This window comes from Salvelinus namaycush, chromosome 27 (genome assembly GCF_016432855.1).
Source record: "Salvelinus namaycush isolate Seneca chromosome 27, SaNama_1.0, whole genome shotgun sequence".
In the NCBI taxonomy this organism is placed as follows: Eukaryota; Metazoa; Chordata; class Actinopteri; order Salmoniformes; family Salmonidae; genus Salvelinus; species Salvelinus namaycush.
In genome coordinates, this window is record NC_052333.1 from 16,449,520 (window position 1) to 16,474,647 (window position 25,128).

Here is a 25,128-nt window from a genome sequence, read left to right on the forward strand (position 1 = left end):
ATTCTGTGTAGGTGGAGGTCTACCTCTAACAGGGGAGCTACACATCTGGCTGCGGGAAGCGCAGGGTCTTCTCTCCACCAAAGGGGGTGCCGTGGACTCCTTCATCAAGAGGTGGGTTAGAGCTCAGAGGTCAGGAGTAGGAAGAAAACCCGCAGTGTGGCCGTTCTCAAGGCCTGGATTTGTGGAATGGGGGTCTAGAGTTAGAGGGATACGACTGTGTTTACAGTATAATAACTGTTCTTTAACCCTACTTTGACTTTAATCCAAGTTACGTGCTGCCGGACACCAGCCGGTCGAGCGGTCAGAAGACACGCGTGGTTAAGCGGTCGGTCAGTCCGACCTACAACCACACCATGGTGTATGACGGGTTCCAGCCTGCTGACCTGAGAGAGGCCTGTGCTGAGCTGACTGTCTGGCACCGTGAAGGGTTAAAAACACACCTGCTGGGAGGGGTCCGACTCAGCCGTGGGACAGGTGAGATACACACAGATAGATACGCACTGTGTATGCACAGATGACATTGTAATAAGGTGTGTGTTACAGGTCTGAGCTACGGAGTGGCAGTGTGTTGGATGGATTCAACAGAGGAAGAAGCATCTGTGTGGAACTCCATGATCCTGAACCCCAACCACTGGATGGATACTACACTACCTATCAGAACTAACCTGGCTGACCGCCCAGAATAACACACACACACTACACTTCCCACCAGAATCTGTACATATAAAAGGTAGTGCTGCTGGTAGTATGTGTTGGGTTTTGTTGCCTACAGTAGGATACGTATGGGTATAGTTTTAGCCTACCTGTAGGGCTAGTTTTAGAGACCCAGATCAATCAAATTCATTTCAGTTAGGGCAGTGTAGGGCTATTGTTTTAAATTAGGATAGGGTCAGCTATACTTCCTCAAGCCTAGCTAGTGGTTTATAAATGCCCAATCGATCACGGTTGAATTGCACAATAATAAGGAACTAGAAAGAGGAAACTAGGGGGAGGAAATGCATATGACAGTGTGTTAGTTAACATGATGAGTTAATGTCTTTGTTATGTTAAAACTGCTGTATAAAATGTGTAATCTAAAAACTTGTGTCATACATATGTCAAGTAAACAATTTAGAGTATTTGAGCTGCACTTAATTTAGCTTGGAGTTGGTACTTTTTGGACTATTCCACAGTATGAGTCATAATAGCGATAACCTAGCTGTCAAACAAGGAAATGGTTCCAATTGTTTTTCCACCATTTATTTTTCCCATAGGGGATTTTAGAAACACTTAAAATAAGGGCTGTGTTTTGTGTAGATTTACCCTGGCGTAATGTTTTGATAACCGTCTAAATCTCTTTCGGACAAGGTGACTTTTATCAATATATTTTCTTGAATTTACCCCCCCAAAAATGAAATGATAATTAGTTGCTAATGTGGGTGTCATAAAGAACTACAAATGCCATGATGATCTGGACGAGACTGCCAAATCGAGGCAATGATAAGAATCTAAGGGATTAACTATCTAATGTAGTAATGAATAAATTGGCTACATTTCTTTAAATTGACATATTCTGTGAACTGTCTTGTGCAAGTTTTTAATGGCACAATACCTGTTAGCAAAGGTGTCAGCTAGGGATAAAATGCAGGAGCTTGTAGGGATTTGTAGTCTTGCATGTTTACTTTTATGCTAATGTGCATTTTCGTATCTGAGTGGAATATATTGACAAGTCAATTTGGCCAGGAGAGATTTACATGATTATCAAAACATCACGCCACGGTAAGCCTACACGAAACACAGCCCTTATTTTAAGTGTCTCTAAAATCCCCTATGGAAAAAATTAATGGTGGAAATATGATTGAAACCAATTCCCTGTTTGGGTTTTGTGGTTATTCTGACACCTCCACCGTTTAGACTTCAAGCCCAACTCAGGTATTTGACTAATATATTATGACGCAGTTCCGGTTCTCTGTTGTGAAGTTAAATTAACTGTACGAATCAACCTTTATGAATGTTTCTGTGTAATAATGGTATTGTACATTATCAATTAAATATCAATACCTCGATTAAACTACAGTTTTGTAATCTCGTGGACAGAGTACACTACTGATTTGTTATCTGACTCAATTACGCACAATTTTAGTTATGTGTTTCCGAAATAGTGTCCTTCTCACATATAGTCACTGACAGTAAGAACATGGATCCACATAGTGTCGCAGGTTCGCAATTGTATTTGTCGTTTTATGAGGCAATGGCATTCTGCCACACTGCGGAATACAACCATAGAAGCCCTGACAGTAAATGCACATGATTATGCCATTTTCTCTCTGACAGACTCTAAAGATGCTGAATAATGCCAAAATATCTGTAGAAATGCACAATAAATACCAAAAATCCTCATACGACCGAAATCGCATGACTTGCCCAATTCACCCACCCCTGTCCTGTGATTGGAGGGCTTCTATCAGGACTTCCATCTGATTGGCCAACATAGATGCCAATCATTAACAGCATGGACTTAAATTCGATACATTTTGGATCACTCAAGTCGTTGCAGAACACAATACGATATGTTTATGTCTTTCTGACTGCGCTCATATACACGCAGAACAACCTACGAAAAGAAGCTATGAGGGACTGGTACATTGTAACTGTGCTATTGTGGAGCGTAGTAGGTAAGATCTCGAGATGTTTTTGTTAAGACAGTTAATTAAAAGGTGATAGATTCTGATCGTTTTGTGTATTCGATGAGTCCTCTTTACTCAACCAAATGTAGGCCTACTATACAATTATTTGTAGTGTTATTGTATGAACTGAATTGTGTTTTGGATAAAATGCTAATTGGGAACACAACTGTTGCCGCGCCTGTACAGATCTCGTGACACCGGGGCAACCCGACCGCACTGCTAAAACTCCCAGTCAAATATCTTGGAATGAGCGGGTTCAAATTATAGTAACTTCTGTGACAAGACCCTGCATGTAGCACTGGTAAACAAATATTGATTCTGATTCACGGGTAGGATAATGCTCTGTTGTAGCTGACTGAACTCCAATCCATGGGGAATGAACCCAGACGAGTTTAGTCGGCTAACGCTAGCTCTATGTAGCCTAAGTAGTTTACTATGTCAAACTGATTTAGGTACAACATCGTGATAAACATTTTTTTTTTTTTAGAGTAACTCACTGTAATTTGGCATAAAATGAACACTATCTCTAAACTGGATTCGTGTATTCCGAGTGGCGCAGCGGTCTAAGGCACTGCATCTCAGTCACTACAATCCCTTTTTCGATTCCAGGCTTTATCACATCCGGCCGTGATTGGGAGTTGCATAGGGCGGCGCACAGCATTGGCCGGGGTAGGCCGTCATTGTAAATAAGAATTTGTTCTTAACGGACTTGCCTAGTTAAATAAAAGGATGGATATATATATATTAAAATACCATCTGTGGACCTCGACTGTTGACTCGCGTTGCTTCTGACTAGAGTAGGCAACACATTTACTATTTTTCAACAATACTGAGTGAGAAAAGCAAACCTCATATCTCAGTCTCTGCCCAGTCTGATAAGTCCTCTAAGGTCATCCAGCCAATCACACCACCAGCGTGAGACTTTGGCACGTGGTGGTCACACGCCTGGTCTCTACTGTTATCTTATGTGTTGTTTACTTTGTAGTCCTGCAACAAGCACAAACCCCACTCCACATATGTAACCCACTTTCTTCTCTTAGGTCACAGTGGAGGGGTAATGTTAGCAGTAATAGTATGAGAAGGGTTAAGGGTAGACTGGAATATGACCTCTTCATACACCTCTGGCATTGACATGCTCTTTCTCCACAGCCACAGAGGGAAAAGCTCTCCCTTCAGTCCCAGACTTTGGCAAGGCATACCATGTCAAAGGTGAGTGAGACCTATTGTTATTGAACTGAGGAGTGGTCACTTAATGTATGGTAATAATATATCCTGTACTTTTGCATGACTTGTCAGTAACTACAAGATTACACCATTTACATTTTAATAATTTAACAGACACTCTTATCCAGAGTGACTTACAGTTAGTTAGTTTATTAATTACATGTGTGTATCAGGTGTGATCTCCCTGCCCTATGCTGAGATAAAGGAACCATTTGAGGCCTGGTTCGACCTGAAGGAGAGGACCAGCCGCATCGACTATTACCACGGTAACTATTTACACACCAGCTGTACAATAGTCAAGCAATATGGCTCCATGTTCTCTCAGGCAAGCTGGAATATCCACCATATTGCTTATGTCTATAAAATCCTTGCAGATTTTAACAAGTGGCTAGGGGTTGTTCTTGGGTGTACAGGACCTGTTTTTTGTGGTTTTTTTACATCCTTTTGAGGAGTACCCTGTGCTGCAGCTTTGATCAGAAATAGTGCATGTTAGCAGCAGGGTTGTAGTGGATGTCATTTGAGACGCACTGTCAGTGAATCACGTGTGCAACTGAGGCCTTTGTTCTGAGTCAGGGTCAGTAGACTGAAACCTCAGCACTTCTAGACAGTGAAACTTGTCAACTACAGTGTCTTTTAAATCACGCTATAAAATCCTGGAGATGAGGAGAGGGCCACTAAGACCAGGGATCTCTAACTCTATTCTAGGGTGTGCAGACTTTTGTTACAGTCCAGCACTAACACGCAGTCAACTTCAGTTCTTATTTTCTGTGTGTTGTCATGGTGACCCGCAGGTCAGGTGTCGACGTACCAGATGGGGATGGAGCTTCCTTGGGGATCATCCTATAAGATCACTCCTGAGACCACAGAGGTGGAGCTAAACATTATGAAGTGTTTCCAGGTCAATGGCACAAAAGAAGAGCCAGTCACACCTCAAGGATCCCTACCTAACCTCCAGGGGTTCATGGTGTGTGTGGTAGTTCATTGAGTTTTTCAATTAATACAGGTAGTTTTGAAAAGTTATTTGTAATAAATGGTCTTTGTGTGTAGTTCCTCAGGATGGAGTACTATGGAGGTGTGCTCTGTGAGGTCTGGCAGAATGTGACAGTAGTCGGACACAAGAAGAATACCTACACACTCTGGGTGACACGCCCTGAAGGAGGAGTTATGGGAGGAGCTGAGCTGACCACGCCCCTACACTACGAGATGATGGGCTACAACACCCTGCTGGGGTCCCATTATGATAAATATCTGGTCGACTACAAGGAGTTCAGCTCAAAGTTTGACCCCAAAGTCTTCGCCCTGCCTGATGGTTCGAATGCGCACACACACACACACACACACAGCTCTCAAGCCATGTGACAATTAGCAAACAATCTTAATCACTTTTTTGTCGGTCACATCTCTCTCTTCAGGGATGAGCTGTGGTTCATTTCCTGGTCCAGGGGTGGAGGACCACCTGCTGGCCAATCCGATGAAAGATCTGATTCACACTTCCTCGTTAGGCCACGCCCAGCGGTTGTTCGGCCACTTCAAGGAGCAGTTTGGTCGTCGTTATGGTGATGAGAGAGAGCACGAGAAGAGAGAGCACGCATTCGTTCACAACCTCCGGTAAGGGTGCTGGGGGGAGAGGGCAAGAGCAACAAATGAGTGATTGAAAGAGTTCTAGGTGAATATAATTTGGTGGTTACAAATTCTGTCTTCCTCTATTCCCTTCTCGCTCTTCCCTCCATCACTCCCTCTCCCAGGTATGTCCACTCTATGAACCGTGCTGGCTTGTCGTTCTCCCTGGCGGTCAACTCTCTGTCTGACCTCTCCATGTCGGAGCTGTCTGCTATGAGGGGCAGAAATGGAGGGAAGAGGCCCAACAACGGCTTGCCGTTCCCCATGCACCTATACACTGGTGTACAGGTCCCTGATCAGCTGGACTGGAGGCTCTATGGTGTGTGTGTGTGGAGCAGAGGAGGCTGGTGGAAGGAGCTATAGGAGGACGAGTTCATTGTAATTGCTGGAATGAACTGAATGGAATGGAGTCAAACGTGGTTTCCATATTTTTGTTTGATACCGTTCCATTTATTCTATTCCAGAGACTACTCAGCCCGTCCTCCTATAGTTCCACCCACCAGCTTCCATGTGCGTGTGCATGCGTGTGTGACAACATTGTGTGTATTTTCTAGGTGCTGTGACTCCGGTGAAGGACCAGGCCATCTGTGGTTCATGTTGGAGCTTTGCCACCACTGGAGCAGTAGAGGGCGCTCTCTTCCTGAAAGTAATATCTCACACAGTGATTTTTAGAATAACTTCAGTTGGCATGTGTTATAGCTGTTTATTTGGATCCCCATTAGCTTTTGCAGCAACTATTCTCACTGGGGTCCACAAAAACACACTGATAGACAAAGGACAGTCACATAAATGTAAAATACAACGATATACAAACGATACAACAAGAGTGTCTGCCAGGGTTTCTGTTTGGAAAAGGTGGCGCTGGACCATGTTAATGCATCTTAACAGAACATGCAACTAATTTAATGAAGCAGCCAATAAAATGTCATTTTCAAATGTTTGCCAAAATGCAATTCTGAACAGGGCACCTGGAAAACCCCCATTCTAAACAGGGCATGTGACAGATTAAAATCTTTTAAAATTAGAATGTGGTGGGGGGGGAAATCTAAAGATGCATAACTAGGATGAGTTGCTAATATGACTAGGATGTTGCCTTTGTCTTCTGGACAATGAAATAGAGTTGACATGAAAACCAGGAGAGAAATGTCATAGCGGTGGGTCCAACAGGGAATTAAATGGAAATGCATGTGCCCAAATTATATAATTAATCCGGTCTGTACAGAAATAAAATACTTCACCAGAAAGAATGACTTAGCCACAGAGGAATCAAGGATTATTGATTTCTCTAAGAAAATTGCTGTGGATTGTTTCAAATCAAACTCGTAGGCCTATGCCTATTGGAAGTCCACAATTTGGGCACCACGCGTGGCAATGGCCCATGCTGGTTATTGAGTTGCGGGTGTCAGTGAAAAACATCTCAAATGTGTGACGATAATGTCTCGAGTATAATTTTAAATGTGACAAGAAGGGGAGGGATGTGTGGCGTAGATATAGGCCAGTCTCTCCAGAATGGCTCACCTGTCTCCTGCCAATTCTTGCTCATTCATTGTTCGCCCTTTGAGATTATTTAAACTTTGTAATGGGGATTGTCACCAGTAGTAAATGTACTGTTAATCCTTGTCAGTTGGTTAGATTAATTAGTAATTTACAATGTTCTTTGCAGAGTTCAGAACCTGCTACACTGGTGAGAAACAAGTTTAGGTTTTTCATAACCTTTTAAGAGATTTGTTTCATTGTCTTTTTGTTTGAAGGGCTCAATGTGAACAATAGCCATGTCTGGTTCCTCTCTCGTGATAATGTTGAGGGTGCGTGCGCCTGAGCACACAGAAGTACCTGGCCTTAAGATTTTATGATTAAGCACGTGACAATGATTTTGAGAAATGAAAAACATTATTGAAATGGAACTTCCATAAAATCTGAAAATCATAACTGGCATGCAGAATAGTAGGATAAATTGTAAGCTTCCCCAAACTTTATTTTTTTATAAAATATTTGCCTCCATGTTGCCATGGTCAGATTTAGCCTATAGGCTACTTTGACGCAAGGTAAGACAAACATTCAGGTTTCAAACAATTAAGTATGTTTTCAAAATGCAGCTCCAGCTCATGTTGTAAAGTGGTGGGTGACGCACTGATAGTAGGTTGCCTGCACTTGATGGTGAATGGGAGATGTGCTTCAATTACCAGTTTAGATACAAATAGCTATTTTATTTTTAAATCATGCACCATAACTAAAACATTATTGCATATTAAAAATGTTGTGCAATGAATGGGCTCAAAGCACATGTTTTACTCCAGCAGAGAAGCTGCAGGAGAAATCTCACTCAAACTAGGCTGTGTATGCTGTGCGCTTGTGATAGTTGTTTGATAAGTAAAATTCACACAGGCCAATTTAATTCCAGTAAATTATAAAACCCTGTTTGTGTACCATGACATCTTTTAATCCGTTTTTTTTTTCAAGGGAATTTTGCTGTTTGCTTGAGTAATTTTCTCTGAATCCTGTGCGTTGCTGTGAATGTGTTTCGGACTTGGGTATGGGTGTCTAAGCTGAATGTTATTTGCTTGTGCAGACAATCTGGAATTTTCATCACAGTAATATGGCTCATAACTGGAAGTGACGCATTTCATGTCTCGTCAACCTCAACCAGGAAAGACTATCAAGCATGTTAGTGCTGTTAAGGGCAAGGCATGCTGCTCTGTTTTGAGCCAGCTGTAGCTTTGCTAGGTCTTTCTTTGCTGCACTTGACCATATTGCTGTCCGGTAATATGGTCAAGTAGAGTTGATCTGTGTTCTACACAAAAAATCATCTTTTTATAACACCCCCTCCATCTTCAGAACAGGTGAAGTAAAGCCATAACAAGTTAGGTTTTATTTCAATAACATCTTAGGCTGCACTGAAATGTTCTAAATTACCCAACAACTTAATAAATTATGGAAATTAATTGGATTTTCTACCCATATCAACAGTCAGCGCTGTAGCTCATCCCTAAGGAGGATGATCATTAATATTGTCCTTTTATTCAGAAGGTAAAATGGATGAAAATAAATAGGATGTCAACTTTATTTTTCCCCTCACGTATTTGCATTTATTAGCGGTTGATGTTCTTCAATAACAGACCCCAAAGCAAATCAGGGAGAGAAATATATTCCAAGAACAAATCAGTTGTTATGCTGGAAAGTAGATGTTTATTCTTCCATGTCCTCAATGTTTCTCCACTTAACAAAGAGATGGGATGTAGTTTATACTCAAGCCTAGACTGTGTTTGACCAATTTAGAATATCTTGCAGTAAAATTGGCCAAATACCAAGTATCCCAGGCTCGATGTGTGGACCAATGAGAATTTGCCACATGTAGCTGAGTCCCTGACTGGAACCCCATACTCAGAGGTCGAACTGACACTACTATTTCTATTGACCGTTAATTCCCTCTTGACCTCTAGTCCTCTGCTTTGTATATTTATCTTATATTCCTACACATTATGTTAATGACTTGAAGTTTGTCAATGGAGGAAAATAAATGGAATATCAACTTGTTGTTCACAATTAGCTGTAGCTTGTGAACACTTTTCTCTCACGTATTTGCATTTGATAATTATGTGGTTGAGGTGTTATAAGATCTCTAGCTGTAATATACTTGCATGTATCACCACCATCTCTGGTCTCCCTGCACCCCATAATCCACATCCACAGGCATTCCGTCCTCACTGGTGTTGCCTAGCAACTCTAGAAATGTTCAAGACAGGTTTATTATGGGCTGAGGATTCACCATTCCCTTGACCAACACACACTCATTAGCAGTAGTAGCTGATGGCAGTTCAGGAGATTTTTAATGAGCCACGTGTGGTGGTTCAAGGAGTTTGTTGAACTTACATAGGAGGCTATTTAAGGTGAAGTTGGGACTTATTTGGGAGAGTTGAGCGGTGTGAGTTGATGGTTATTAGTCTAGTCAGTGGTCCTCCTTTGTACCTCTGCCAGCTCTAAGGAAATGAGCTTGTCCTCTCAGTAGGAAGTGACCAGGAGGTGCTGTGTCCTGCCGCATTGGCAGGTTCATAAACATACTACTTCTCAGGTGGCCAATCAGATTCCTCCCCTCTGACCTCCTAGCAACCCACAGATGCAGCTGTGGAAGTTGCTGTGAAAAAACAATAATTGGTCTCTCGGGGGGGGGCCCCCCCTCAACTCTTCATTTCCAGTCTTCTGTTAGGTTTATTTATTGCCCCGGAGAAGTAGAATGTTTCTCACCCAGTTATAATTGTCAATTCTTCTCTTTTCTCCCTGTAGTCAGGGTCTCTCCAGGTCTTGTCCCAGCAGATGTTGGTAGATTGTAGCTGGGGCTTTGGTAATAATGGATGTGACGGAGGAGAGGAGTGGAGGGCCTACGAGTGGATCATGAAACACGGAGGCATCGCCACTACGGAGACCTATGGTTCCTACATGGGCATGGTGAGACACACAGAGATGGCTTTGCCTGCTCCTTTTCACATCTTACACACACTTGTTTATAAACTCATACTGACAAACAGGACATTTAAATCTTTACAATATACTGTACTTGAAGCTAGTGTATGACTCTCTCTCCTAACAGAACGGCCTGTGCCATGTCAACACTTCCCAGCTGACAGCTCGTGTCCAGAGCTACACCAACGTGACGTCAGGTGACGCCAAGGCCCTGAAGGTGGCGCTGTTTAAACACGGCCCAGTGGCCATCAGTATTGACGCAGGACATAGGTCCTTTGTCTTCTACAGCCACGGGGTCTACTATGAACCCAAATGTGGTGAGTTATATACTATAGTGCCCTCAAACTCAACTCTGGACCTCGAAGCCAGTTCCACTGCGGTTTTTCAGTGTTCCCCTCTAATCAGGGACTGATTTAGACATGGGACATCATGTGGGTGCAATTAATTATGAGGTAGAACAGAACCAGCAGGCTCCAGACTTCGTAGCGTAAGAGTTGAATACGCCTGCTATAGGGTAAACATACACAGCTATTCTTCACATCTGAGGTGTTCCCCAGGGCTCTTGTTCTCCTTCGATCACTCACGCAATCTCTTCTCCCTCACGCCTAGGAAACACAACTGACTCCCTGGACCACGCGGTGCTTGCAGTGGGTTATGGTGTCATGGAGGCGGAGCCTTACTGGCTGGTGAAGAACTCCTGGTCAACCTACTGGGGAAACGACGGGTACATACTGATGTCTATGAAGGATAACAACTGTGGTGTTACCACTGATGCTACGTATGTTACGCTGGCATAGAGCTAGGGAGAAACCTCCTTTTTAAATGATGATAGGAGGGTATTTGAAATTGGAATAATATCGGAAGTGTGTGTGGTGCATGGGATGAAGTAATGTCGTTTAGGCAGTAAGGTTTTTAGATATGTTTATTGCTGGTCGGCGCGCAGTGCCTTCCTCTCACTGTCATATACACACTTTGTCACACAAACGTGCGCACACACTGAATCATGCTATACGCACACTTGTGCTCTGGAATTGTGAAATCATCTCAATAAATGTGGAATGTTTTTGTACTTGCTGCTCTTTTCTTTTTGTTCATCATGCTGTGACTCAATAGTGTTTTGCTAACTCATGTGAAAAATAAGACCTTACTCTTCCCAACACACTCGGTCGTTCTAAACACATGATGAATACATGTATGCCTTGCTATTGCTAGCAGTAACACCACATGTACATTATATATACAAAAGTATGTGGACACCCCTTCAAATGAGTGGATTCTTCTATTTTAGCCACACCTGTTGCTGACAGTTGTATAAAATCGAGCAAACAGCCATGCGCTCTCCATAGACAAACATTGGCAGTAGAATGGTCTCACTGAAGAACTGTGATTTTCAACATGGCACCGTCATAGGATGCTACCTTTCCAACAAGTCAGTTTGTCAAATTGATGCTATGCTAGAGCTGCCCTGGTCAACTAAGTGCTGTTATTGTGAAGTGGTAACAGGAGCAACAACGGCTCAGCCGTACACACACGCTCACAGAATGGCACCGCCATAGCGTGTTTAAAAAAATCCTGGCCTCGGTTGCAAAACTCACTACCGAGTTACAAAATGCCTCTGGCTGTTCCAGTTAAGGGAAATCTTAACGCTACAGCATACAAGGACATTCTAGATGATTCTGTGCTTCCAACTTTGTGGCAACAGTTTGGGGAAGGCTCTTTCCTGTTTCATCAAGACAATGCCCTTGTGCACAAAGTGAGATCCATGCAGAGACCGGTGTGGAAGAACTTGACTGGCCTGCACAGAACCCTGACCTCAACCCCATTGAACACCTTTGGATTGAATTGGAACGGCGACTGCAAACCAGGTCTAATTGCCCAACCAGTGCTGGACCTCATTAATGCTCTTGTGGCTGAATGGAAGCAAATCCCTGCAGCAATGTTCCAATATCTAGTGGAATGCCTTCCCAGAAGAGTGGAGGCTGTTATGGCAGCAAAGGGGGGACCAACTCCATATTAATGCCCATGATTTTGGAATGTATGTTTGACAAGCAGGTGTCCACATACTTTTGATGTAGTGTATATAGCTATGGATCAAATCTAACCTTTGCCAATTGTCAATGATGCCCTCAGAACAAAATACACAGCCAAAAAAAGGCTATAGCAGTTACAGATGTACTACATTTCAACAACACAAATATTATTACAATCAACCAAAACGCTTGCAAACCTCTGAATTATACCTGCATAATAGACTTTATAAGAGCTACATAATGGGTATTGTAAAAAGCTAGTGCATGTGTTCACATTTATGAACAATATTCTGATGTACTCTCAAGCTAGCATTCTCGAGTAATAGTTATCTGGAAAAGAAGATAAGATAGTAAGTACCTAAATGGCATAGATAGACAAAGACATATTGCATAGATATACCACATACGATATAGATATGTAATGACATAGATATACAGTACCATGAAAATAGTTAATTGGTTCTCAAAAATAAAAATGTTTTAGAAAGATGGTTGACAGGTCATCAGTGCGCAATAAAAGGTATAGCCTACTGAACTAAAGCCTAGGCATTTGCTCAGGGAGTTAATGCAAAACTTCAGGTCTCAGACAAGGTTACTCATCACATGAGCATGTTTCACCAAACAACCTAAAATGTTGTTGGCACGTTTGTGTGTTTTGGGGTTATTCATTTGTTTTTACCACCCCAGTAATGTTATCAAATTTCTGAAAACCAAAACAAATGTTACATGTTTGAATGAAGAGCGCTAAAAAGTTGAGTGTTTATGTATAGGAAAACAAGGGCGATTCATTTACTGTAGGATTTATGAATGACCCCCTTATTGTATGTGTGTGTGTGTGCACATGTTGGTCTGCTACTTGCATTGCATAGTGCTTCTATACAGACCTTCTGTATGGTATGTGGTTTTGAATCTTGTAACGAGTGAGAGGTTGCCTCGTGGATTCTACTACAGTTGAAGTCGGAAGTTTACATACTTAGGTTGGAGTCATTAAAACTCGTTTTTCAACCACTCCACAAATTTCTTGTTAACAAACTATAGTTTTGGCAAGTCGGTTAGGACATCTACTTTGTGCATGACACAAGTAATTGTTCCAACAATTGTTTACAGACAGATTATTTCACTTATAAATTCACTGTATCACAATTACAGTGGGTCAGAAGTTTACATACACTAAGTTGACAGTGCCTTTAAACAGCTTGGAAAATTCCAGAAAATTATGTCATGGCTTTAGAAGCTTCTGATAGGCTAATTGACATAATTTGAGTCAATTGGAGGTGTACCTGTGGATGTATTTCAAGGCCTACCTTCAAACTCAGTGCCTCTTTGCTTGACATCATGGGAAAATCAAAAGGAAATCAGCCAAGGCCTCAGAAAAAAAATTGTAGACCTCCACAAGTCTGATTCATCCTTGGGAGCAATTTCCAAATGCCTGAAGGTATCGCGTCCATCTGTACAAACAATAGTACGCAAGTATCAACACCATGGGACCACACAGCTGTCATACCACTCAGAAAGGAGACGATGAATGTACTTTGGTGCGAAAAGTGAAAATCAATCCAAGAACAACAGCAAAAGACCTTGTGAAGATGCTGGAGGAACCGGTACAAAATTATCTATATCCACGGTAAAACGAGTCCTATATCGACATAACCTGAAAGGCCGCTCAGCAAGGAAGAAGCCACTGCTCCAAAACCGCCATAAAAAAGCCAGACTATGGTTTGCAACTGCACATGGGGACAAAGGTTGTACTTTTTGGAGAAATGTCCTCTGGTTTGATGAAACAAAAATAGAACTGGTGGCCATAATGACCATTGTTATGTTTGGAGGAGAAAGGGGGAGGCTTGCAAGCCGAAGAACACCATGCCAACCGTGAAGCATGGGGGTGGAAGCATCATGTTGTGGGGGTGCTTTTCTGCAGGAGGGACTGGTGCACTTCACAAAATAGAAGGCATCATGAGGCAGGAAAATGATGTGGATATATTAAAGCTCAAGACATCAGTCAGGAAGTTAAAGCCTGTTCGCAAATGGGTCTTTCAAATGGACAATGACCCCAAGCATACTTACAAAGTTGTGGCAAAATGGCTTAAGGACAACAAAGTCAAGGTATTGGAGTGGCCATCACAAAGCCCTGACCTCAATCCTACAGAAAATGTGTGTGCAGAACTGAAAAAGTGTGTGCGAACAAGAAGGCCTACAAACCTGACTCAGTTACACCAGCTCTATTAGGAGGAATGGGCCAAAATTTCCCCAACTTATTGTGGGAAGCTTGTGGAAGGCTACCCGAAACGTTTGACCCAAGTTAAACAAATTGAAGGCTACCAAATACTAATTGAGTGTATGTAAACTTCTGACCCACTGAGAATGTGATGAAAGAAATAAAAGCTGAAATAAATAATTCTCTCTACTATTATTCTGACATTTCACATTCTTAAAATAAAGTGGTGATCCTAACTGACCCAAGGCAGGGATTTTTTACTTGGATTAAATGTCAGGAATTGTGAAAAACTGAGTTTGAATGTATTTGGCTAAGGTGTATGTAAACTTCTGACTTCAACTGTATGTGTGTTTGTGTGCGGATTGCTGGGATGTGTGCATGTGTGTGAGTGGTCAAGACTCCGTTGCTAGGCGCTGTAGTTCCTGCCCCTCTGTGCTGCTTGCTGATTGGATAATGTCCTCTCCTTGGCCCTTCTTTGGAGGAAACCTGAAGTAGAAAACAAACTCATAAAACGTTTTAAACAAAAACAGTCAACAAACACACAGGTTATGGTTGGCAATAGGGGTTAGTTTGTGGACTTGATTGTGTGTGCGCGTGTGTGTGTGTCAGGGTTGGGGTCAATTCCAGTTAATTCAGAATGTTAACCAAATTCCAATTCCACATTTTTCTCATTGAAAAGCATTGGAACATAATTGGAATTGGAGTTTAAATTTCATTGTACTTCCTGAATTGACTGGAATTGAAATGGGATTGACCCCAACCCTGGTGTGTGTTTGTGTGTCTGTCTGTCAGTAGATATAGTACCTAGTATCCCAGTTCTCTGCGTCTTCTACGGTATCCGGTAGTGGTCTGTTGGCAGTCTCTGGCAGTGCCAGGGCGAGAACTGCGCCAAGCAGGGGGGCGCAGCCAAAGATGAGCATGGGTAGAGAGGGGCTTCTGGTATGGAGCATGTTGATAAGGGGGGCTAACACACCCCCTACACGGGCAAACATACTGGACACACCTATCCCTGTCTGCCTGTAGACACACACACTGGTAATAGAAGTTAGCAATCACACAAATGAATGTGCACACACACACACACACACACACACACACACTTCTTACCGTAGTACAGTAGGGAAGATCTCAGCAGTATAAACATAGATAACAGCGAAGGAAGCAGTGATACCAAACTTTCCTACCATGGCTAGACCTGTTATCAGGTTGGGATGGTCTGAGAGAGAGAGAGAGAGAGAGAGAGGGGGATAGAGAGAGAATGTTTATTACATGATTTTGTCATTTAGCACAACGCTCTTAACCGCTAGGCTACCTGCCGTGGTGTTTTATAGACAGACTAACAGCTGTTTTGTGGACCCAATATGTTACAACCCCCCCCCCCCCCCCCCACACACACACCAGTGGCGGTCAGTGCCGTTTCAGGGAGGACAATTTTTCATGAGCATGGCCTTATTTCTATTACAGCGTATTGGATGACTGTCATTCATATTCCATTCACCCAGTTCAATGTGACATTGATCGGTTTAGGCTACTACATGATACTAGAATTTTCTCTATACCCATCATGAGGTTGTTACAACCTAGCCTATGAATGAAAGTTTACAACATAGGTGCACACAGGTCGAGAGACAAATTTGATGTGACAGACAGTCAGGTATGTTAATCCCCGTTTTGTTCAGTTTGCTTCTGTTTAAGAAATGTTTTTCAACAGAATCTGTGGAATGAATACACCCCTGATCACGAATAAACACAGTTCACAGATTCATATCAGCCACGTTGTATTCCTTCTCGCATCTAGGTTATGCGCTCTCCTGCTTTCACCTCTTCCCTTCGCTTGAGGACTTCAATGCACAAAACATCAGGTGAAAAAACCTTTCCAAGCCAAACCGCTACACACAGCCTACATCGTTGTCACCTTATTAGCTAAAGTAACGTCATAGTTCTATTAGCATAGCTAATAGAACTAATGTGTTAGTAAATCCGCTACAATAATGCAGTAATGTTACAGTGTACAGCCAGTAAGCAGTTACACCAGCGGGCCCCAGTGGCAATAAATTAGTAAAACCAAAAGCTTACCTTGACTTTAGGAGTTTCAGTGTTGTGTTGGATAGTCATAGCCAGCTAGCTAACATAGCATCCCTTTGTTTGAGCAGTGTGTTTCGGTAGGCTAAACTAGCTAGCTGCATTTAATAGCTAAATAAGTGAAACTGAACAAAATTATAATCTCTCTCTCTATTTCTCTTGCTTCTCCTTCATTGAGGAATAAATGTTCAACTATTTTCTTTCTCTCGCTTCGAGTCAACTACTCACCACATTTTATGCACTGCAGTGCTAGCTAGCTGTAGCTTAAGCTTTCAATACTAGATTAATTCTCTGATCCTTTGATTGGATGGACAACATGTCAGTTCATGCTGCAAGAGCTCTGATATGTTGGAGGACGTCCTCCGGAAGTTGTCATAATTACTGTGTAGGTCTATGGAAGGGGGTGAGAACCATGAGCCTCTTAGGTTTTGTATTGAAGTCATTGTACTCAGAGGAGGACGGAAGCTAGCTGTTCTCCGGCTACACCATGGTGCTACCCCACAGAGTGCTGTTGATGCTACAGTAGACCTTCTTTGCAAAATAGTGTGTTTTAATCAATTATTTGGTGACGTGATTATATTTAATATAGTTTTATCTAAAAAGGATAACCTTCCTCCTCTGAGGAGTCTCCTGACGCACACACACACACACACACACACACACACACACACACACACACACACACACACACACACACACACACACACACACACACACACACACACACACACACACACCTGTAGGTACAGTTAGAGTGAGCAGACAGGCCACGCCCCCAAGGGCCAGAAAGCCACTCTGGGATAGGCGTCTGCTCCAAGGGAGGAACAGGAGGACCAATGACCTGGCAGGGATCTCCACCAATCCAAAGATGAACTGAGTCAGGTAGAGGTCTGAGCCCAGTTTAGATACACCTAGAGACAGTCCATAATATACCAATACATTCACAAACCTAGAGAGAGAAAGAGCAGGGTTAGACACACACATACACACAGTCTTGTATAACTAACCTTCTGGGGACACACAATTCAGTCCCATTCAAAATCCTATTTTCCCTAACCCTAAACCTAAACCTAACCCTAACCTATACCCTTACTCAAACCCTAACAAGTAACCCAAACCGGCTGCGCGCATAAATGTTTTTTGTCCCCCCACACCAAACGCAGGTTAAAATATCAAAACAAACTCTGAACCAATTACATTAATTTGGGGACAGGTTGAAAAGCATGAAACCTTTATGGCAATTTAGCTAGCTAGCTTGCACTTGCTAACTAATTTGTCCTATTTAGCTAGCTTGCTGTTGCTAGCTAATTTGTCCTAGGATATAAACATTGAGTTATTTTACCTGAAATGCACAAGGTCCTCTACTCCGACAATGAATCCACACATAAAACGGTCAAACGAATTGTTTCTAGTCATCTCTCCTCCTTCTAGGCTTTTTCTTCTCTTGACTTTATATTGCGATTGGCAACTTTCATAAATTAGGTGCATTACCGCCACCGACCTCGTTCGTCTTTCAGTCACCCAAGTGGGTATAACCAATGAGGAGATGGCACGTGGGTATCTGCTTCTATAAACCAATGAGGAGATGGGAGAGGCAGGACTTGCAGCTCGATTTGCGTCAGAAATAGAACTGACTTCTGTTTTAGCCCTTGGCAACGCAGACGCTCGTTGGCGCGCGCGAGCAGTGTGGGTGCAATAATTGAATAATATAGATTTCAAAATTTATTTTGCAACGCTCACGCACGCGACGCGAGCTGTGTAGTCAGCCTGTAACCCGAAAAACTAACCCTAACCCTAATTATAACCCTAACACTAATTCTAACCTTAACCCGAAACCCCCTAGAAATAGCATTTGACCTTGTGGGGACTAACAAAATGTCCCCAGTTGGTCAAATTTTTGTTTGTTTACTATTCTTGTAGAGACTTCTGGTCCCCACATGTATAGTTAAACACGTCCACACACACACACTTTTTAGTTACCAGACATAGAAAAGGATAAGAGCTCTTTTCCTCATCTGGGGTGTTCTAATGAGATCTGCAGCTGAGTGTCTCCTTCTACCTTCCATGTCACACCTGTCCACCTAAACATACACACACATAAAATATTTTATTTGCATGCTCAAACACTGTGAAAAACACAAGATGTGTCTGTGTGGTACCTGTATAGTAGGTGGTAATACACGTCCGTTGACTGTAGCAGCTTTGCGTAGTAGAACAATGGCCTCCTCTCTCCTGTCATTGGCTAGCAACCACCTAGCTGACTGAGGAAGCACCCTGAGGGTAGAGAGAGAGTATATAATATCATATTGTATACAAAATGATTGACCATTTGTCTCACCCATTTTTTAAATCTATTGCACACCTACAGTGCCTTCGGAAAGTATTCAGACCCCTTGACTTTTTCCAGCATTATTCTAAAATGTATTTTTTTTAAACAAATCCCTCATCAATCTTCACACAATACCCCATAATGACAAAGCAAAAATAGTTTTTTATTTAAACAAACAGAATTATCACATTTACATAAGTATTCAAACCCTTTACTCAGTACCTTGTTGAAGCACCTTTGGCAGCGATTACAGCATTGTGTCTTCTTGGGTATTACGCTACAAGCTTGGCACACCTGTATTTGGGTAGTTTCTCCCATTCTACTCGGCAGATCCTCTCAAACTCTGTCAGATTAGATGGGGATCGTCGCTACACAGCTATTTTCAGGTCTCTCCAGAGATGTTCGATTGGGTTCAAGTCCGGGCTCTGGCTGGGTCACTCAAGGACATTCAGAGACTTGTCCCGAAGTCACTCCTGTGTTGTCTTGGCTGTGTGCTTAGGGTTGTTGTTCTGTTGGAAGGTGAACCATCGCCCCAGTTTGAGGTCCCCAGTGCTCTGGAGCAGGTTTTCATCAAGTGTCTCTCTGTTCTTTGCTCTGCTCATCTTTGCCTCGATCCTGACTAGTCTCCCAGTCCCTGCCACTGAAAAACATCCCCACGGCATAAAGCTGCCACCACCATGCTTCACCGTAGGGATGATGCTAGGTTTCCTCCATACATGACGCTTGGCATTCAGGCCAAAGAGTTCAATCTTGGTTTCATCAGACCAGAGAATCTTGTTTCTCATGGTCTGAGAATCTTTAGTTGCCTTCTGGCAAACTCCAAGAGTGGTGTCGTGCCTTTTACTGATGAGTGGCTTCCGTCTGGCCACTCTATCATAAAGGCTTGATTGATGTAGTGCTGCAAAGATGGTTGTGCTTCTGGAAGGTTCTCCCATCTCCAAAGAGGAACTGTAGAGCTCTCAGAGTGACCATCAGGTTCTTGGTTACCTCCCTGACCAAGGCCCTTCTCCGCAGATTGCTCAGTTTGGCTGGGCGGCCAGCTCTAGGAAGAGTCTTGGTGGTTCCAAAAATCTTCCATTTAAGAATGATGGAGGCCACTGTGTTCTTTGGGGACCTTCAATGCTGCAGAAATGTTTTGGTACCCTTCCCCAGATCTGTGCCTCGACACAATCCTGTCTCCGAGCTCTACGGACAATTCCTTTGACCTCATGGCTTGGTTTTTGCTCTGACATGCATGGTCAACTGTGGGACCTTATATAGACAGGTGTGTACCTTTCCAAATCATGTCCAATCAATTGAATTTACAACAGGTGGAATTTACAACAGGTCCAATCAAGTTGTAGAAACATCTCAAGGATGATCAATGGAAACAGGATTCAGCTGAGCTCAATTTCGAGTCTCATAGCAAAGGGTCTGAATTCTTATGTAAATAAGGTATTTCTGTTTTTATTTATTATTATTACAACATATTATTTATTATTATTTACTTTGTCAATATGGCGTATTGTGTGTAGATTGCTGAGGATTTATTTAATTTAATCAATTTTAGAATAAGGCTGTAAAGTAACAAAATGTGGAAAAAGTCAAGGGGTCTGAATACTTTCCGAAGGCACTGTATATTTACATGGATACAAAACAAAATGTATTTATGTTTTTCCATCATGTCTACTGTGTAATATTTATTGTGAGGTTAAAGTATTATATGTATTCAAGTGACCAGATGTTAATGCATCTAGAGGTTTTTTAGGTAGGTGTGTTTCACAGTGGTGTATGATGACCTGACGAAGAGCCAACTCGGAACGAAACGTCTTTATGATGATTAAATCACCATGGGAGAATACCAGAGTTGCGGACATTACTTTTACTTTTTTCTTCTGGGAGAGAGAAAGAGACATGAATAGTGAAGAGCAACCGGCCAAGCATAAGTGTGTGTGTGTCCTCACCATATATAGAAGATGAACAGAAAGCCAGGAACAGATATAGCCAGCTGTAGTTTTCTCCAGTCTCGTATGAGGTAGGCTAGTCCAGCTATTAGCATGTAGCCCAGGCCAAAGAAGTAGTCAGTGAAGACACCAGCTAACATACGACGCTGGGCACACGTCCACTCTGTACCTGTGGAGAGAAGGAGGGATGGAAGGAGAGGGGGAGGAGAGGGTGGAAGGAAAGCAGAGAAAGGAAGGAGAGGTATAATAAGGGTTAGGTTAAGGGGAAGGGGAGATTAAGGTTTGAGTGGATCGGGTGGTGTGGAACTAAGGGGTTTAGGTTTCTGAGAATAGAGCTAGGGGTCAGGGGTTAGGAATAATGTGTGTTCTGGGGTTGGAAAGAAGGAATATAGGTGATGTCATTGTTGTACTGTTTAAATTCTAATAATGGATTGAATGTTTGGCAGAATGGTTTCATGTAAATTCCAGTCCTGTGTAAATAGCAATCATATCGATTACAGTTAACATTTTGGGGGGGTATACATGTGTGTGTACCCAGTACAAAGGCGTTGATGATGACTCCAGAGATAGTAGTCCCCAGAATAAATCGCAGCAGGACATACACAGGGAAGTTTGGAGCAAAAGCCGCAGCCACTCCAAACACTGTCTGTAGTGCTAGGGAGAGGAGCAGGGCATACCTCCTACCAATCCTACAGAGAGAGGGAGAGGGGGGGAGACTGTGAGTATTTATCAAAATGTATGACATTGAAGTTATAAATTCATGTTGACCATGGGTTAGGTTTTAGGTAGGGGTCAGAGCCACTGAAATTTCCTAGGTGGCTAAGGTCCGGATGGATATTGTCATTTATCGGCGTAGAAACAAACCCCCACCTCGCGACCCATGCGACCGCAAACTGTTCACACCCCTCTTTTTGGTTGAGAGAACATTTTGCAGTTTTAAAGATAAGTTCCTGCAATTATACACATTTTGCCATGGGGCATGGAGGCCCCCATGGGCACATAATCTGTACATGGTAACTACAAGATTTAGATAGCTGCTTAGTTAGCCTAACTTACATACCTAGCTAACATCCTACCTAGCTAACATGGGCTGGTTCTTAATAAACTGTAAATTCCTGACAGGTTATAAATAGCTCTCTCTAAGGTCTGTCAGTGAATGACATAACAAGAGGAAACTGCCCATACATTACCACATTTTGAATTTGCACCTTGTGTATTTTACTATTACAACTCATAACAGCATTAAATTGAAAGTCCGACTTAGTTCCTTTAAGTCAGGACCTGTGGTCCGTATTGACCCCGTTCTGGGAGTATGGCTGGTTTAGGGTCTGGTGGTAGAGGGCAAGGGGTATTGAAGATTCTACAGATGTAGGATCTTAATCTGATCACCCTGTTGCCAGTGAACATTCCCGCAATGAAGAAACACTTGTAGTGCATTTGATGTATAAAAATGATTCTGAAGTTTGTGTTTTCCACAAACAATGTATCAACCCCTACAAAAATGTCAAAGACAACAGTTTCCTCCAGCAAACCCAACATGTAAAGAGGGACAGAGGTTAGAGGTCTGGGGTCAAGGGTTATGTTATGTACCTGTCTGCCATAGCTCCAAAGATGACTGCTCCCACCAGCAGACCCAACATGTAGACAGAAGACCCCAAACTGTTGAGCCATGCCTTGTCACACACCAAGTCCCACTGTAGGAGAGAGAGAGTGTGTGAGTGAGTGTGGTGAGACAGGGAACAACAGGTCTGATGAGAGAACTGTTCATAACATCTTCCCCTAGCACAGCTGAGGTTCCACCTAGTCTCCATCCATGGTACCCTGTTCACCATGGCGCTGTAGTAGGGAAGTGAACAGATGAGACTAACATTTTCCTAGTAACCCCATTAATCTGAACACAATATAAGGGAAAGGCATTATTTACCTCGGTGATGGTAGTGCTTTGATAAATATCCTGGCTGTACACCCATCCGTGCTCGCAAGGCGCGCGCGCAGTCCCGTTCTCTGTTAGAATGTCCATGAGGACGCAGGAGTCGTCCACCTGTGGATCCACCGGGATGCTGAGGTTCAGCTTTGCAGTAACAGTAACGGATGAAGTCAAAGCCAGGCTACCATTATGAACGTTATTACCGGGGCCTGAGCTCGGGCTGTCCCGGCAGCGATGTCCTGGTGTAGCCCCGGTAAAGATGCTGGCCATCATGTGAAAACCCAGTAGTATCTGAGGCAGACAGATCCACACATACAGAATCTTCTGGTACTTTCCAAACCCTCCTACAGCTGTTAGAATCTGTTCGAAATTCATTTTCAATCAATTCAATGCTCTATTGAAGAAGGGATTATTAAAATCTCAATGAGACATTAGGCCCATTGCTGCTATTCGACCAAGTCTCGTTTGCAAAATAGATTTTATCTGAGATTAAAGTGATCTGAATAAATACAAATTTAAAAAACGAATATATTTGGGTCCAAGTATCTCCTATTGTATCCCATTGTACTAGGCTATAGATTGGACACAAATAAACCGAATCACTATAGCCAGCAAAAGGCTGTAAATCACATGTCTCCTAGAGAGAAAACCAGACAACAACACACCACCATGTGCCACGGTGTGACAGTGGGCAGACAGGTGCGTGTGTCCGGTGTCCGCTCTCGTCCGTCAGTGAGGGACATGGTTTTGTTCTTCTCACATGTCCTGGCTGAGCCCCTTACAAAATCCCTCTTAAAAATCCCTCTTATCTAAAAATCAGTTGCAGTAGACTATCTTCCCTTTTCCTTACAATGCATATGGCAGACAACTATACATATTAGTTTCTCACATCCAAGTGAGCACAGTTGTATATTACAATCAAAACCTTCTCTCAGAAAATCGTCAATAAAACAAATCCTCAGAATCGCGCTTCGGGCAGAGTCCCTCTGAACAAGCCCTTCCGAAACCCAGAACGGCGCAACAATCTTTTTTATTAACATGCACCTCAAATCATAAGTCAACTGGAAATCAGATAAACAGTCAACCAAACGCACAAATTACGCAGAACATTGTCCAACATGACGCAGAACATTGTCCAACAAAATAATATGCATCAGTGAAAGCCAGTGTCGCGTGCGCGTCCCCGAGGGTGGATGTTATAAATACGGTGTTTTTGTGGGGGTGGTGTTTGGGGTGAAGGAGCTGTTGCTACAAAACTGTTGAACCACGGGAAACCGCGCGAGCGGACCAATAGCAGAGCGCGGAGAGACATGAACGCGCACTTTATAGATAGGTAGTCTATGAACAATAACCGCTGGAGCATGATTAATTTATCATCATCCGAGTGGTTTGTTTGTGTTTGGATGTAGTCTAGTCTGTCTTCTTTAATTCCACTTAATTTACTATTTGTTAGGTAATACATATGCTAACAATCGAGAGTATAGGCCTAGGCCTAATAGGCTGCGTTTAGACAGGCAGCCCAATCCTGATCTTTTTTTAAACTATTTGGTATTTTGAACGATCAGATCAGCTCTGAAAAAGATCAGATGTGAAAATATCTGATGTTATTGGTCAAAATATAAATTAGTGACATAAAGATAAGATTGGGTTGCCTGTCTAAACGCAGCCCTAGATGCTGAACCTGTGACCGTCCATGTCCACTGTTTGGTGGGGCTAAATTTAGTGGTGAACTTCGTAATTCTGATTCTGCCTCTTTCCGCTTCAGTTGTGCTGAATCGCTTTTACTATTAGCTTCTTTGTTTAGGCTACTTTACATTAGAACTATCGGACCTTTCACTGGTAACAAAGTCCGCACACTGCACTCGTGATGGACGTTGGTGTCACATTTAGGAAATCCTCAACAGTGGCGCTATACTGACGCTCTGTGTTCACATGTGGTACTGCAGGACCCTCCGTTCACTTAAAACGGGGACCTGATCCTTGATGTAGTCCAAAAACACCCACATAAGCCAAGACCCAAAACAATCGCAAAACTGAATGGATTCTAACAATATGGTGGAAACCACCTAGCCAATCAGAGGTCAAGATAGAGTCATCAACATAGTAGCCATGAATACTACTATGTATACAGGGTGGCCTATGAAGCTAAGCAGAGTGGTCCTAGTCAATCCTTGGATAAGACTGGGAGACCAGGTCCAGATGGAAGTGGAGACTCCAAGGCCCATGATCAGTGATGGGAACACTGCCCTCCAAAGTGTACCGTTCTCCAGATAAGATGTTAAATTGAGTTCAGATGAAGGAGAGATGGGGAAAGGAAACCACTTCCGACTATTGGGACACACTGTTATCTCAGCTGTTGTGAAGGACAGGAAACAAGGGCAGAGGGGAGGGATCAACGTTCTGGATTGAAACTCAGCCAATAGCTGTTAATTTTTTCCCTAGAGACAATGGGGCCTCTGTGTCCCCAACTCACACAGTTCATCAAACACACACACACACTCACGCACACACACACACACGCACATAGACCAACAGCAGCAGCAGCAGCATACCACCCTACATCCCACTGCTGGCTTTCCTCTGAAGCTAAGCAGGGTTTGTCCTGGTCGGTCCCTGGATGGGAGACCAGATGCT

The 25,128-nt window shown here is 42.8% G+C and overlaps 3 protein-coding genes across 5 annotated transcripts in view; 2 read left to right on the top strand and 1 right to left on the bottom strand.

Moving 5' to 3' along the window:
* sytl1 (synaptotagmin-like 1) overlaps positions 1-1,129 on the top strand; it is a 29,694-nt gene extending 28,565 nt beyond the window's left edge. For all 3 annotated transcript variants that reach the window (XM_038966739.1, XM_038966738.1, XM_038966740.1), the window contains 3 exons: positions 12-111; positions 269-474; positions 544-1,129. In XM_038966739.1, coding sequence (XP_038822667.1) covers positions 12-111; positions 269-474; positions 544-686 — 449 coding nt within the window. In that variant the 3' untranslated portion in view covers positions 687-1,129. The remainder of the gene's footprint in view (positions 1-11; positions 112-268; positions 475-543) is intronic.
* Positions 1,130-2,505: 1,376 nt separating this feature from the next.
* On the top strand, positions 2,506-11,037 carry zgc:110239 (uncharacterized protein LOC550326 homolog). Its single transcript, XM_038966737.1, has 11 exons — positions 2,506-2,654; positions 3,816-3,875; positions 4,064-4,156; positions 4,682-4,854; positions 4,938-5,199; positions 5,303-5,498; positions 5,636-5,829; positions 6,065-6,156; positions 9,792-9,953; positions 10,096-10,285; positions 10,578-11,037. The coding sequence occupies exons 1-11, from the start codon at positions 2,609-2,611 to the stop codon at positions 10,763-10,765; spliced, it is 1,656 nt and encodes a 551-aa protein (XP_038822665.1). The 5' UTR covers positions 2,506-2,608; the 3' UTR covers positions 10,766-11,037.
* Positions 11,038-16,007: 4,970 nt separating this feature from the next.
* On the bottom strand, positions 16,008-22,869 carry si:dkey-166k12.1 (solute carrier family 22 member 13). The gene is made up of 8 exons (XM_038965853.1): positions 22,492-22,869; positions 22,158-22,261; positions 21,102-21,256; positions 20,568-20,736; positions 18,423-18,569; positions 18,276-18,350; positions 17,033-17,244; positions 16,008-16,054 (listed from the first exon to the last, which is right to left on the bottom strand). Exons 1-8 carry the CDS (start codon positions 22,867-22,869, stop codon positions 16,008-16,010), a joined length of 1,287 nt encoding a protein of 428 aa, XP_038821781.1.
* Positions 22,870-25,128: the final 2,259 nt, after the last annotated feature.

What these genes read in the sequence shown, in the direction of transcription:
- zgc:110239 (XM_038966737.1), top strand. Translation starts at nt 2,609, where the DNA reads ATGAGGGACTGGTACATTGTAACTGTGCTATTGTGGAGCGTAGTAG. An exon ending in AGTCTTCGCCCTGCCTGATG is followed by an intron (nt 5,200 to 5,302) that starts GTTCGAATGCGC and finishes CTCTCTCTTCAG; the next exon opens with GGATGAGCTGTGGTTCATTT. An exon ending in GCTGGACTGGAGGCTCTATG is followed by an intron (nt 5,830 to 6,064) that starts GTGTGTGTGTGT and finishes TGTATTTTCTAG; the next exon opens with GTGCTGTGACTCCGGTGAAG.
- si:dkey-166k12.1 (XM_038965853.1), bottom strand. Translation starts at nt 22,869, where the DNA reads ATGAATTTCGAACAGATTCTAACAGCTGTAGGAGGGTTTGGAAAGTAC. An exon ending in CACATCTTGTGTTTTTCACA is followed by an intron (nt 18,351 to 18,422) that starts GTGTTTGAGCAT and finishes CATGGAAGGTAG; the next exon opens with AAGGAGACACTCAGCTGCAG. An exon ending in CTTATCCTTTTCTATGTCTG is followed by an intron (nt 17,245 to 18,275) that starts GTAACTAAAAAG and finishes TTCTCTCTCTAG; the next exon opens with GTTTGTGAATGTATTGGTAT.